Here is a 16,146-nt window from a genome sequence, read left to right as displayed (position 1 = left end):
AAACCAAAATGACTTAAGACAATAATTCGTAAACCCCTGAGCATCACGATACAGGAGCAGCAAAATATTGGGCAGTGAATCTAACCACCAAGAAGATAACGTGTGTGTGTGTATATATATATATATTATAGAGAATATTTTAGAAATTAGACAAATCAAAAGTGACTTGTGACACTATATGTCCAAAAATCCCACTCCAAACGGCTGAATTGAAAAAGAAGATCTAGTCTTTGTTGAATTAAATTAATTCTAGAATATGAGACTTCTCCTTAGTTTTTTATGGGATTGTACCAATGGTGAGGATCAGGCTTAGCAAAGACTTTTTCAATTAACCTAATTAATTAGCTAGGAAATACTTACAAGTAAAGTGATTTGATTCTTCTAAGATTCACGTAACTCATTTATTTGGTCTAAATCTTCTATAGTTTAGTTAAATGGTTGTAACGGGTAAAACTAAAGATAAAGGTCTGATGAGAAATCTTATTGAATTTTGTTTTTAAATTAATAACCACTAAAGAGGTGGAGAGTTAGGCAGGACTCCTACTTATTATATAAATCAATATGGAATTAATTACAAGGAGGTATCTTATTGAATTAAAAAAGCCACCAACAAGTACGTAGGTCAATTGACATGGAGTTATTCTAATTTAACTACCGTCCTCGGTTCGAGACTTGAGAATGCAACTGCGTTAAATACTTGTTGAGAGAGCTTTGCCGCCCTAGTGGTCCTACTCGGCTCGAATCTGAATTAGTTGGGGCCTAATGTAGTTTTCGGATACCAAATGATTAAATACACAAAAAAAGGCAACAACGGAGAGAAAGAGAGGGAGATTTTATTGAATTAGAAAAGAGAGAGAGAGAGAGTTATTTATATTATGTGAATTTTTAAAGTTCTTGTTTAATTATATGCTTCAAACGTTCAAGCACATTAACATATCTCTTCAATGATTAAAGAAATTTTGATAATTTAAATTTTAACTTGATAGGTTTCACTCTCCATTAGCGATTTAGTAATTTACATAAGACGATTGTTCGAGAATCAAGAATTAAGGCAAGAATTCTTTTTTTTTAGCAGATGTCACGAGGGAAATTTAATGAAATTTTAAAAAAAATGACATCTAAATATGGGAATAAAATAAGCCCTACCCCCAAAACAAACTATATGAAGCTAGAAAAGCCCATTAACAACTAATTCTTAACAAAATGTTGTCTAGAAAGATATATGTGCAAAAATGCATAAACAACAAAAACCAAAATGACTTAAGACAATAATTCGTAAACCCCTGAGCATCACGATACAGGAGCAGCAAAATCTTGGGCAGTGAATCTAACCACCAAGAAGATAACGTGTGTGTATATATATATATATTATAGAGAATATTTTAGAAATTAGACAAATCAAAAGTGACTTGTGACACTATATGTTAATACATGTATCTATTGTTTGGGTTGGGTCTTGTGAGTTGATGAATGTTTTCTAAATAACCCAACCCAACCCAACCCCCGAACATTTGGGTGACTGATTTTAAACTCAACCCAAAACAAACAGAAATAATGTCGTGGTGTACTTGTTTGATTCTATTATAAATTGGAACACTACCGTTGCAATCAGATATTCAGATTGAAAAATAAAAAGAAAATCACATCATATATGGCTGTGAATTGTGGAAGTATTGTAGCAAAACGACTAGCAAGGTCTTAAAATTTCCAGAAGAAAAATACAAATACTATCACCTTATTTTAATTATCTTTCAGACATAATAACACAAAGTTAAAAAAACTAACATGCATGCTTGCATGCTTAATTTGCAAACTTGGCTTTGTATTCTCTCCACAATTGATCAACATTCTTGCCTAGCAAATCAACAAAGTAACGATCACTATACCCATCTTCAATCTTCTTGTTCAGCTCGGCAACGAACCCATTTCTCAATCTATTACAATAATCCAAAAACCTAGCCGTAACATCATAGCCCTGATTCCACCTCTCGCCGCCTCCTGGTTTCACCCAATGAGGCGGAATATAATTCGCCTTCAACCTAACGTAATCGGCTATCCCTTCGATCACTTCTCCGGGAGCTTTCCCGATCCCGTTTTGCCAAATATGTGCCATCTCGTGAAACAATACTCCGTTGAAATCCCACTTGATATCACCTTTTATGCCTTGGATGTAATCATCATGTATGTGGAGTTCATTATTGACGACGTAAGCTATGTACTTTGACTCTTGATCGACGAAGAGGATCACTTTTTGGTGGTTAATGCGCTGTGCGGGAGTGTTTTGATGAAAGATTCTCCAGATGAATTCGGAGGCCGCAGCCATTCTTTGCTTGGTGTATTCGTCTCCAAGGTCGTTCTGGAATCGGATACCGCCGGGGGTTGTTGTTGCCCTATTGTTGACTATATACTCGACCGCATGGATGCCATGCAATGCTGCTAGGGCTAGCATGCAAATGAAGAAGAAAGCTGAGTGAGCCATTATTCTTCTGGTTATCTTGAAGAAAGCTCTCCCTTTTTCAATTTTTTGAAGAGGATAAATTAAAATATTAGAAGACATACTTGAAGGACTAGTATAGGTCTGGGCGACATTATGTAGTCTTCCAATGATAAAATGTAATGATTAAGAAAAGAAAACCATCATTCGAAATTAATTTCGGTTCTTTGAATTATATTCTAAAATCGTACCTAATACTAGGCATACTTTGAATTGCAGACTATGTCAAATTATGTAGGATTATATGATTAATAATGATTAATCGTTAGGGAAGAATTAAGACTGATCTCGTTAGAAATATCTAAAACAAAAAAAAAATGTCACTCTTAGAAATTAAATAAAAGTAAATGCTAGTGATATAAACTAAAGGAGGATTGAAATCTGGCGTTGATTTTGACTTGGGAGTCTTGGCTGACTTTTCTACTTTAATTTTCAGATTTTCTGTGGCGAATGCCTCTGTACTCAGTGGCCTCTAGAAGATTTTTCTTTTACTCTGTTCTGGATGGCATCAAAGAAAGCAAGCTTATTCAAATTGATACCAGTAGTTTCAAGCAAATACAACAATTTTACGTCCAAGAGCTACTCATTCAAAAGTTAAGTCTAAAACGCAACGTGTTGATAATTTGTATTCCATTATTCGCAGTATGTGCCAAAAAACATTAGTTACGTGCAGAAATGAATGTAGTAAAATTTGTAGCTTTTGCCGTTTGTTTGCTAGAAAAATTGGACTTTTCACTGCTGATTGAGTCCAACCATCCATTGGGTAAAATTTGATGAAATATCAAGCAGAATTTATTGACAAAACTACCTTATCTACCGACAAGGTTAATTGAATGTATATTGTTTGTTGGGTATCCGGAAAAGTACGTACGACGTGTCGGCATAAGAGAATGGGACTTGTGACGTGAGTTATGAGGAAGAAAAGTCATATGTAGTTTGTATAGACAAGAAATTTTTGAACTTGATTGATGAAATCATTTGAGGATATGATAAAATCACGTCAAGTGATTCCACATGCTTGTGCCTCTGAAGCCACATGTGCCCTTGTAATTTAGGAGATCACTTACATCGGTTGCGTACTGCTTCAATAACTCTCACTCGGGAATGTTTAGTAGTAGAACCCAATAAATCTATTTCAATGATAGATTTTTTTTGGTTGATCATATCACCTCAAGTATTTCTTGAAATTCAGAACTCAGAAGCAGCCAGCTGCGTGCTTCATCCATTGCACATGCATGTTTCGTGAATTTGGAAACATGCCTGCAATCACTTGGTTCGAGGGGGTAGTTTTACGACTTCTACTTTCCTCGAAAAATAGTAAAATTAAAAGGACGCCGTCTGTGGGGATCGAACCCACGACCACGTGGTTAAAAGCCACGCGCTCTACCACTGAGCTAAGACGGCCTTACGCTTGTAAGTTTCAAAATTAACATAATAAACAAAATAATGTAAGAATTCAATCACCAAAACTCAAAATCCCATAATTAGAAAAAAAAAAAAAGAGGCAGAGATAGATACATGAATTCATAACAATTTTTTTTTTTTTGGTACAAGAGGAGCCTAGATTGCCGCTAGGCTAAACAAAACGAGAAAAAACAGTCCCTAGTTCATCATTGAACAAACAATAATGCACACTTATGGGAGGTGAATGAAAAATGTCACCCAAGGGGGAGGGTGAGAGCCATCTCTGCAAGGAAATTGGCAGCAAAATTCGCCTATCTGTACAAATGCTTCACTGATACTTGCCAATCTCTATTAAGTAAATCTTTGATTCCCCATAACAAAGAGGATATGCTATGACGGTTACCACTGGAGGTAGTCAGGAGTTGCGTGATTCCCAAATTATCCACCTCAACCTGCAGGAAGCGAAAACCATAGTCCCAAGGAATTTTTAAGCCTTGGTAAAGCCCCCACAGTTCAGCTTCCATAATGGAACAACTAAAGTAGATATTAACAACTAAACAGAGATTGGCTATTAAAAAGTTAATCATTTTATTTAGTTCAATGAGAATACAAAATTAACCATAAAAACCCTTTACGGATTCATTTTTTATTCTATATAATATTAATAACTAAAGTAGCTACCTAACTAATTAATTCCCGTACTTTGCCTTGTAGTCATTCCACAACTGATCAATACTCTTCCCCAGCAACTCCATAAAGAAATTGTCGTTGTAGCCATCTCTCATCTTCTTGTTGAGCTCAGCCACAAACCCATTTCTAAGATCATTGCAATAATCCAAAAACCTAGCAGCAACACTACTGTGACCTTGATTCCACATGGTCCCCTCCCCTGGTTTCGCCCAACCTTCGGGGACATAATTAGCCTTTAGTCTCACAAAATCAGCAATCCCTTCGATAAGCCATCCAATATTGGGAGCATTGTTGCCATTCCACTGCCACACGTGCGTCATCTCATGATACATAACTCCACTAAACTCTTGCTTGATCAAATCAACGGGAATGTTTTGAATAAAATCGTCACCGTAATGGATTCCATTGTTGGATGTGAAAGCAATTTCCCCAGGTTTCATGTCGTCAATGAATAAGTCAACTTGAGGGATATTTTTGCGATCGGCTTCGGTGTTCTGCTGGAATAGCCTCCAGATAAAGTCTGTGGCGGCTGTCATTGTTTGCTTGGCGTATTCAGCTCCGATCTCTTTGTCGAAGCGCATGCCGCCGGGAGTTGTGGCAGCCCGGTTGCTGACTGTGTAGTCCACTGCATGGATCCCATGCATGGCTGTCAGGGTTAGTAGAGAAATGAGGAAGAAAGCTGAGTGATCAGCCATGGTGTGTTTTATTTAGTGCTTCTTGTTTTTTATATGCTTTTTGAAGGATAGAATGAGCGAGTCTCCGTGGCTTGCATTTTTTTGTGTTGTCGCACAATTACATTTATTTATGTGGAGTTTTTATGCCGTGCATGGACGGTAACCTTTGCAATTAATCAAATCACATTGCGATCGTGACTAATGGAAGTTGGAAATTTCCACCTCTTTTAATTTTCGAAGAAAAATATGGTGAAAACAATTAATTGTTGGGCAACTATAGGATATCTAGGTATTTAATTTATCCTTAAGACTCGTTTCTTAGTTAGAGTGACACATCTTATTTACATATAAGTTCATGTATCACCCATTTTCTGACTAATGTACAACAACTTAACTACTCAACAATTCATCCTTGCTAATGGAAGCAACTTTGTCCATTCATCCGAAGTCGAATCTACCACATCCCGGCTATTAAGATCGTCCGACTCTGAAACACTGATGCGTTCAACACAAATAAACACAATAATATTGGTTTTGGCACGGTACTCACGAGCCAATTTACGCCTTTATTTTAAAAACAAGATAATTTTACCTAGCTTCTCGCAGCCTTCTATGTCTCTTTAGCATATTTCAGTCCTAGTCAACCCTTGAAATTTCTAATAACAGTTAAGCTTTCCCTATATGGAACGTTTTTGGGAAATTAAATTGACTCCTCTATTAACAATGTCCGTGTATGTAATAAAATAAAAGCCATTTGGATTTGTTAGAAAATGATTAACTAACCCGATAAGGTTAAACTGCGATTGATGGTTGTTGTTCAAATCAAATAATATCCAGAAATATATAAAGACTGAATGGAAGATACGTTGATTACTTATTGATAAGAAGTCAATAATATTTTCATTCTTATTCCATTGAATCAGGAGCTGTACCCATACTTTCTTACGAAAATGTGTTTATTACTTTCTTACGAAAAATAATTTAAACCCGAAACTTTCCTAAATTTTTACAGAAAAATATTTAAATCCAAAACAAACATGCTATCAAATTTTTTTCTTTTTACATTAGATATCTTTTTCATTTCTTTTACTTAATTTGTAGTAATTTACCTATCAAATAGTTTTTTAACATTAGTCATTTCTTTTACTTAATTTGTAGTAATTAACAAAATGAAATCATGATGTAATTTCAGAAAGCCCATAGGCATAATGCACTGGGTCAAACTTATATTTTTAACCCAATAATTATTAGCGGTAGAGCAAATATTCTCAAGCAATGTGGTACCTTCTTCTCAACACCAGTCACTTGTCATGTGGTAAGATAGTCTGGGTCCATTTATGAATGAATCTAAATTTAATATCATATGGAAGCTCACCAGCTTAACTGATACTAAAAAATTGGCTCAAGATTTAAAAGATTGTCTCAAGTTTACATTGTTAACCCAATAACTATTCTCAATCAATACGTGAGATATTTTTCTTAACAATAAATCTATCATGATATTATTGCAAACCTTTCCTTATAGCTGAATTTTTTTTTTTTTGCATAATGCCTTTCTATAATCTCACCTGAAATAACCTTTTTCAATTTTTCTTTTTGCATTGAGTTGTCCTAAGCTATTTGGATCACCTCTCTATTTACAAATTAAAGGACAATATGAGAGCAATGCTGGCTTAAATACGAGCCGGCATTGTGAGTATTTATTCATCATCGCTGGTTCCCATGCGATTGACGTAAACAACATTTGCATGCAGTCAATATTCGCCTACCATTAATTCATTAAATAAATTGGTTAAAACATGTTTCTTTAAACCGTCATGGAATTTTTGTAAATGGGGATTTCGAATTTCGATACATCAAATGTGCGGGTGTGTGTATTATAAACCACCATCGGGCGAGGGATGATGCAGGACCCCTTCTGTTAGAGAATAATAAGAATATGAAGGCAAAGAACAAAAAAAGTTTCGTAGGATTTGAGACGTGTTTGCACATTTTCCTTTAAGGTTTTATTTGCCCTCACCAATCTTGGTTTGCTATAGAGTTTTAATGGCAAATTACCCCCAAGATATAACAAATTCTGAATACAATCTCTAGCAAATAAGATTTTATTTCCAGAACATATAAGAAACCTGTCAAAATCTGATAATCAATCTAATTGTGTGTATTTCTTTAATGAAGAAGATGTTTATTTGAAAGAATACAACCATTAGAAATGGTACTTCTTCGAAGACACTCTTTTGGTTTGAATTTACATCGATTGTCAATTGAAATTTTCATTCTTGCTAACTGTTTTCCTAATTGACGCCTTTCTAGAAATAAACGGTTAGCCATTTTCTCAATAAACGGTGAGCCGTTTTATTCCAGAATGTCAAATACGTTGCTCTCTTTAAATAAACGGTTATCCGTTTTCTCAATACCAGTGAGTCGTTTTCTCTAGAACATAAAACATGTTTTCTGGAGTTAAACGGTTGGCCGTTTTCTCAATAACGATGAGTCGTTTTATCCAGAACATAAAACATGCTCTCTGGAGTTAAACGGTTAGCCGTTTTCTCAATAACGGTGAGCCGTTTTATCCAGAACAGCAAACATGCTCTCTGGACTTAAACGGTTAGCCGTTTGCTCAAGAAACGACAAACCGTTTTCGTCCAAAATATCAAACCAAAAAACTTGAAAGATGTTACAATCTATCTTACAATCCCCACTAAATTGTAATATTTTTCAGATTTATTAATGATAAACTTATACATACAAAAAGGTATCTTTCGATTTTAACCTTTAATTAGTGAGTGTATTTCAAAGCATTTACAATACAATAGTGTGCTAAGTATTAAACTTTGTCTCTTAAGTAAATACCGAAGATACATCACATATAAGCTATCTCAGATTTCAAAGTTGTGTTCCAATAGTTAGCACTATTCCGGCCTTGTGCTCTATCTTGGATTCACGAACATTTACAAGATTAAACCATGATCTTGTTAGAAACGACACCATTTCTTATGTTCACTTAGGTGAAGTTTCAAATCATGTCTTTATCTACTATAAGACTTGAACTTCATTAAGAGTAAATACTCAACCTCAATCTCGTAGCTATTTGCACCGAAACTCTCGAATGAGTTTATTTATTACTCGGTGCCAAACCAATCACATAACAACAACTTGTTATTACCCATTTAACTATGGAGTAGCGGTATAACTACTACATAGTTGGGTTACCGTCGTTGGTGACTTTATTATGCAAAGGTTTCAATCTCATTCCAAAAGATGTATCCTTAACTAAGTCTCTTGAAAGACTTTTTGTTAAAGGATCTGCTAGGTTCTTATTAGTCTTAATATAAACAATATTAATAACACCATCTGCTATTAATTGTTTCACATATTCATGTCTCAAGCTAATATGTCTAGACTTTCCATTATATACTTTATTATAAGCTCTAGACAATGCAGCTTCACTGTCGCAGTACAAAGAAATAGATGGCATTGGTTGTGGCCACAACATTATATCAAACAACAAATTTCTCAGCCATTCTGCTTCTTTGCCTGTAGCTGCAAGTGCTATAAACTCACTTTCCATTGTTGAATGAGTTATGCACGTTTGTTTCTTTGAAGCCCAAGAAACTGCTCCTCCAGCAATTGTAAAAATCCAACCAGAAGTGGATTTATTATCTCTTGTATTGGTTACCCAACTAGCATTTGAATATCCTTCCAGTACTTCAGGATAATCATTATAAAACAAACCCAAATTAATGGTCCTTTTAAGATAACAAAGTATCATACCAATTGCTTTCCAGTGTTCAACACTAGGGTTACTCGTGAATCTTGACATTTTGCAAACTTCAAATGCTATATCAGGCCTCGTACAATGTATAGCATACATCAAGCTACCAATGGCACTAGCATATTCTAGTTGTGCTACTACTCGGCCTGAATTCTCTAGTAATTTAGTACTTGAATCATATGGGGTATTAGCTTCTTTAAATTTCAAATAATTGAATTTAAGAAGCATTTTCTCTATATAATGAGATTGACACAACGAGTAACCCCCACTATGTTTATTCACTTTGACACCTAAGATAGTATCTACTTCACCAAGATCTTTCATCTTAAATTGTGAAGTTAAATACTTATTTGTATCATCTACTCCTTGCATATTTGTTCCAAAGATAAGCAAGTCATCAACATACAAGCATATAATCACGCCAAAATCATTCGTAAATTTAAAATATATACATTTATCAGCATTATTATGCTTAAAACCATGAGATAAAATTACCGAATCAAACTTCTCATGCTATTATTTTGGTGCTTGCTTTAAACCATAAAGAGATTTGACTAACTTGTATACCTTTTTCTCATTTCCTGGCAAAACAAATCCCTCAGGTTGTTCCATATAGATTTCTTCATCAAGATCACCATTAAGAAAAGCTGTTTTAACATCCATTTGATGCACATACAAATTGTTCAATGAAACAATTGCAAATAGCACTCTTATAGAAGTTAACCTAGCTACCAGAACATATGTATCGAAATAATCAATACCATTTCTTTTCTTAAACTCTTTGGCTACTAATCTAGCCTTAAAATTTTGCAAAGAACCATCATTATTGTACTTTCTTCTAAATACTCATTTGCTGCTAATTGGTTTAGATCCTGGAGGAAGATCAACCAAGACCCATGTTTGATTCGACATAATCGAATCCATTTCATCATTTACCGCATTTCTCCAAAAAGAAGCGTTTCTAGAAGACATAGCCTCACTAAATGTCTTTGGATCTTTTTCAATATTTAACAACAATGGTACTTTGTTAAGTACATTCTTTCTATCCCCTTCAACCAAGAAGAGTAGTGCTTGTGATTAAATAAAATCCGGAGCTAAACTCTTTTCTTTCTTTTCACGTTGACTCCTCCTTGGTTTGAAAGATGTCATAGACTCTTTCCTTTTATTATTGTTAGTGGAGGTACCAGGAGTATTAACACATAGTTGATCAATACTTGATTCTAATTCAAAATTATAATCATGTTGAAATTTATTCTCAATAAATTCAACATCTCTAGATTCCACAATCATATTGGAATATAAATCTAACAACCTATAAGCCTTGGAATTTTCAGCATATCCTACGAAAACACTTTTTATACCTCTAGCACTCAACTTTGATAACTTAGGGTCATGTATTTTATAAAAAGCTAAACAACCCCAGACCCTTAAATACATCAAGTTTGGTTTTCTTCCTTTCCAAATTTTATAAGGAGATATATGTGTTTTCAAAGATGTAGTTCTGTTATGAATATGACATGCAGTGAGTAATGCTTCCTCCCACAAATTATTAGGTAGTTTTGCATTAAGGATCATAGAATTTATCATATCCGTGAAAATCCTATTCTTCATTTCAGCCAAACCATTTTGTTGAGGAGTAAATGGAGCTGTTCTTTGGTGAATAATTCCAAATTCTTCACAATAATTATTAAATGCAATTGAGAAATATTCACCACCTCTATCACTACGAACCATTTTGATTTTCTTATCTTTTTGGTTCTCAACTTCAGCTTTGAAAATTTTAAATTTATCAAAAGTTTCATTTTTTGTTCTAAGTAAATACACATAAGTGTATCTAGAACAATCATCAATAAAAGTGATAAAGTACCTCTTACCTCCTCTTGTTAACATGCCATTATACTCACAAATATCGATATGTATTAAATCCAATATTTGAGTATTTCGTTCAGCTTTAGGAAAATGTTTCTTAGTTAATTTAGCTTGGATGCAGATTTCACACTTATGACCTTTAACATCATTGCAATTAATCAAGCCATGCTTAAACATGTATTTCATAGATCTAAAGTTCAAATTTGCTAATCTAGCATGCCAAACATCACACGACTGAACAATATAAGCTAAGTTGATATTATTATTATTAGTGCTGAGTTTGTACATTCCATCACAAGAATACCCTTTCCCAACAAATAATTCATTCTTTGAGATAATACAAGTATTACTCTCAAGCACAATTTTAAGCCCATGCTTACATATACAACTAGCAGAAATAAGATTCTTCCTAACGGAAGGTACATGAAAGACATTATACAATGTGACTTTCTTTCCAGAAGTGAAATTGATCTCAACTACTCATTTCCCTGCTACTATAACTGCATTATAATTCCCCATAAGAACCATTTGTCCTTCCGTTTCTTCTTTGTATGATAAGAAAAATTTTTTATCATTACAAACATGAATTATTGCACCCGAATCGAGCCACCAATCATAGGACTTAGTTTCAGTCATATTGGTTTCGGTAATCATGCCAATTTGCATTTCAGAAACCATAGCACAAATCTCTTCAGATTTGTTTTCAATAACATTAGCTTTATGGGAATTCACTTCTTATTTTTTCTTCTTGAATCTGCAATCACTTTGGCGATGGCCTTTCTTACCACAAAAGAAACAATTTCTAGAAAACTTTTGTGTGCTGGACTTCTTGAATTTCTTGTCATTCTTGACTTTAAAATTCTTTGAGAATTTACTAGCTTCAACAACATTAACTTTAGTAGGATCATACTTATCCTTGGATTCGCGAGACCTAGTCTCTTCTTCAATTACCAAGTGTTTTTGCAATTCTTCTAAAGTTATGTTCTTTTTACTATGAAGAAGTTTCTTTCTATAATCATTCCAACTTTGAGGCAATTTAGCAATAATAGCCCCAACTTGAAATGATTCAGAAATTTCAACTTTTAACTCTCGAAGCTTAGCAACAATAATTTGTAACTCATGTATTTGATCAAGAATGGATTTTGTGTCAACCATAATAAATTCAAAATATTTAGATACAAGAAATTTGTCAGTACCTTCTTTCTCCGTTTTGTATTTGTACTCAAGAGCATTCCAAATTTCCACCGGAGAAGTCATAGAATTATAGAGATCATATAACCTGTCAGAAAGCGTATTGAGTATGTGACCCCGGCATATCAATTCATTATCTTCACGACGTTTCCTTGCAGCCTTAACAACTTTGGTATCATCTTCTCTTGGTTCTGGAAATGGTTCCAATTTCGGATCAAGAACATATGCCACTTTAAGAACAGTAAGGAGAAAGAACAATTTTTCCTTCCAACGAGTGAAATTAGTTCCATCAAAACGATCGAGATGGACACTAGGATTAAGAAATGACGTCAAACTCTTCTCAGCCTCCATTTACATCAAAATAAAACCTTAAAGATTGTTAGAGAATAATAAGAATATGGAGGCAAAGAACAAAGAAAGTTTCGTAGGATTTGAGACGTGTTTGCACACTTTCCTTTAAGGTTTTATTTGCCCTCACCAATCTTGGTTTGCTATAGAGTTTTAATGGTAAATTACCCCTAAGATATAACAAATCCTAAATACAACCTCTAACAAATAAGATTGTATTTCCAGAACATATATGAAACCTGTCAAAATCTGATTATCAATCTAATTGTGTGTATTTCTTTAATGAATAAGATATTTATTTGAAAGAATACAACCATTAGAAATGGTACTTCTTCGAAGACACTCTTTTTGTTTAAATTTGTATCGATTATCAATTGAAATTTTCATTCTTGCTAACCGTTTTTCTAATTGACGCCTTTCTGGAAATAAACGGTTAGCCGTTTTCTCAATAAACGGTAAGTCGTTTTATTCCAGAATGTCAAATACGTTGCTCTCTGTAAATAAATGGTTAGCCGTTTTCTCAATAACGGTGAGCCGTTTTCTCTAGAACATAAAACATGTTCTCTGGAGTTAAACGGTTAGCCGTTTTCTCAATAACAGTGAGCCGTTTTATCCAGAACAGCAAACATGCTCTCTGGACTTAAACGGTTAGCCGTTTGCTCAAGAAACGACAAACCGTTTTCGTCCAGAATATCAAACCAAAAAACTTGAAAGATGTTACAATCTCTCTTACAACTTCTCCATAGATTAAAATTAAAAATAAAAATAAAGCATTTGGAGAGGGACATAGATCAGAATCTCCAAGCCAAAAAAAAAAAGTAAAAAGAAATAAAAGAAATAAATAATAAACAGGAGAATACCTTAGGCAAAGCTTAATAAATGAAACCATAAAGGTGAGCTTAACGCCGAAAGTGCCATTTACGATACTTATATCTATTGACTAATTTGAAGCCCTTCTTTGAACCAGAGGCATATGGGCTAGCAACACTAAAGTCGAGGCTAAGATCATGGCTCAAGTACTCTCAGGCTAAAAAAAAAAGTGTTCATGAGCCACAACATTCCCTTGATAACTAAGAGCATCTCCAAAAGCTTTTATAAAATTTACTCTTCAAATATCTATTTGCTTACCTATGTGGCAAATAGAAGGGTGAAAAAATATGATATTCTTCAAAAGACTCTTCAAATAGAAATAAATTAATATTATTTTAATCAAATAATTATTTTTTAAAAGTAAAAGTCAATTAAAGCACTTCTCTCTCTTTCTCCAATGAAAAGTAATAACATATAAATTGAAGAAGGAGAAATCAACTCTCCAAATTTGAAGAGAGAGAATCATTTATTATTTGAATAATTTTAATTGAAGTGTCTTTTGGATCTTTAAATATTGATGTGGCTCTTCAAATAAGTAATAAAATCTTATTTGAATAGGCTTTTGGTGATGCTCTAACATCCTTATCAAAAAGATAAGGAACTCTGTAGAGTAGGAATTGAAACCCATAATCATTGTGCAATATATCATCCATCACAAATCGAAAACAAAGTAGAGGCCTGTAGATACTCTCTGAGCATTTGAATCATCCAAAATTATATCATTACCACTAGTAGTTGTATCAACTGGGCTCCACAGAGAAGAATCACCATGATCCACAATTCAACAACTAGATCAAACTGAAGAGGAATGGCAATATCATTGGCAACAAGATCATTAGTACAATAAGAATTAGTATGAATTTGGCCAGCTAAGTCCATTTCATCGTTCCAAGCATTAGAAATAGAGATTCTAGCGTCCAGAGATGCACCTACAGTAACACCAGGCCTCAGAGGACGAACCTAGAAGATTGCCGATGCACCTACAGTAACACCAGGCCTCATAGGACAAACCTAGAAACAAGCTCTTGAGCCAAACTAGAAGATTGCCCCAGGAAAAAAGAAGGTTGATCAACAAGAACCCGGGGCCGATTATCTGCAATAACAACATATTGAGGAACCGTGGCTACATCTGCTACCGACATAGGCGGACTTGTACTTTTTATTATTTTTTAAATATTTTTCTTATAATAAATATATATTCTATATTCCCTAAATAAATTATCAAGCAAATGATTCATTTATATTTATTTCTCTTTTGCTTTAAATTTTTTTATGCCAAAGAGGTTTTTGGAATCTTATAAAATGAGTATGAGAATAAGTACTATATATTAGTTTCAAAATGAGAAAATGGACAATCTCTCATTTCGGACTACCATTCGGTCAGAAAACTAAAAGGACTATACGAGTGCAATGCTAGTCTAGCATACAATGGCTTTCTGACAAATTATTCTTCATTTTTCGCCCCCATACGACATAAACGACGATTGTTGCGCTTATGCCAACGAAGTTTGCGGGCACACATATTCACAGTACAAGCAAATATATGATCCAAGCTTATTCACAGTTGAAAATAATGTGCCTACTTCATATTGAGACGATGGGTCATGAGTTAGAGGGTTGCCTTAGGCCAAGGATTGTTGTTTGCCGATGTAAGGTTAATTATGTCCTTAGCACCCCGTCACATTTATGTTGGCCACTTTATTTTGAGATTATAAGATGAGAAAGTAGCATACCATGAGCCATATTTGTACATGAATTGGTGTCTTATACATATAGAAATCCGTAAACGTAACTTACCCTCAAAACGATATCGCATGAATTGAATATTTCTCTAAGACTTGTATAAAGTGGCATTTCTTTATTATACTTTAATTTGTCCCCATTTAAACATATGCTTTAAATCATGATCGAATTTGTAAGGGCGATTTGGATGCATCAGCTTGGGAAAGTGTCATTTTTTGTTCTTAACTTCTTTAATCGTCTCTGAATTTCGTATAGATTAAAGCAACATGGATGTATTCAATGCCACAGCCGCTGACTAAAATAAATCAGGTGTTTGTAATTAACATCACTTGATAAGAATAAAAATTAGACAAGTTAATAAAGATAATAAAATGTTTTAATTAAATATAACTGTCAATTATATAGTGATTCTTTAAAATAAATGTACACATGACATACATATATTAATTAAGTGTAGTACTTTTGATATACTATAAAATTTCTCCACAAGTATGATATTCACAAAGCATAGTTCTAAAACTTTTTAAATTAGAAGGGGCATGTGTTTAGGTGATACCTGTCACAGTTAAAAGAGTCTAAATTAATATGTATCTACGCTAAACTTCGGGGATATATATGTAATAACCCCTTGTTGGAAACTGAAAATATCTCTGCTCATTGAAAACTACTTGAGCGAATGGAAAAGGACGTGTTAGTTTTTCAACGCTCTATATATTGTTGAAATTTCAAATGCAGTTGGCTGCCTAAAATACTCCCAACTGTTTGCCATAAAGACAGACTGGCTGATTGATTTAATTGGAAAAATGGTGAAGAGCCAGTGAATTCTACAATTAAACTTTGGGATATGGATCATTAAAGTCTCGCTATCACAGTTTGAGTGCAAGGTGCCGAATTCCATTTGTCATCTTTCACTTTATAAATAAAGATTCGACAATATTATTTTACAACAACACGAAGCAATTAAGTTAATTAGAGACCTGGCATGTTTATTAAGAAGATATGCAATTTGGCCCCTGAGGCTTGACGAGTGGTGGGTAGAGTTCAAATTCTCGAAAGGTAATAGGTTAAAAAATTAATATCGACTTTAT

At 34.0% G+C, this 16,146-nt stretch overlaps 2 protein-coding genes and 1 non-coding gene across 3 annotated transcripts; all 3 read right to left on the bottom strand.

Annotated features, from left to right (window-relative positions):
• Positions 1 to 1,635: 1,635 nt before the first annotated feature.
• Positions 1,636 to 2,716, bottom strand: LOC102627482 (uncharacterized). The gene has a single exon (XM_052432474.1). The coding sequence runs from the start codon at positions 2,555 to 2,557 to the stop codon at positions 1,802 to 1,804; it is 756 nt and encodes a 251-aa protein (XP_052288434.1). The 5' UTR covers positions 2,558 to 2,716; the 3' UTR covers positions 1,636 to 1,801.
• Positions 2,717 to 3,826: 1,110 nt separating this feature from the next.
• On the bottom strand, positions 3,827 to 3,898 carry TRNAK-UUU (transfer RNA lysine (anticodon UUU)). Its single transcript has one exon. It is a non-coding gene; the product is annotated as a tRNA-Lys (tRNA).
• Positions 3,899 to 4,469: 571 nt separating this feature from the next.
• LOC102627589 (uncharacterized) lies at positions 4,470 to 5,406 on the bottom strand. Its single transcript, XM_052432431.1, has one exon. The coding sequence runs from the start codon at positions 5,281 to 5,283 to the stop codon at positions 4,588 to 4,590; it is 696 nt and encodes a 231-aa protein (XP_052288391.1). The 5' UTR covers positions 5,284 to 5,406; the 3' UTR covers positions 4,470 to 4,587.
• Between the last annotated feature and the right edge of the window lie 10,740 nt (positions 5,407 to 16,146).

The sequence above is a fragment of the Citrus sinensis genome, chromosome 8 (assembly GCF_022201045.2).
Source record: "Citrus sinensis cultivar Valencia sweet orange chromosome 8, DVS_A1.0, whole genome shotgun sequence".
Lineage (NCBI taxonomy): Eukaryota > Viridiplantae > Streptophyta > Magnoliopsida > Sapindales > Rutaceae > Citrus > Citrus sinensis.
This window is presented reverse-complemented; position numbering and strand designations above follow the sequence as displayed.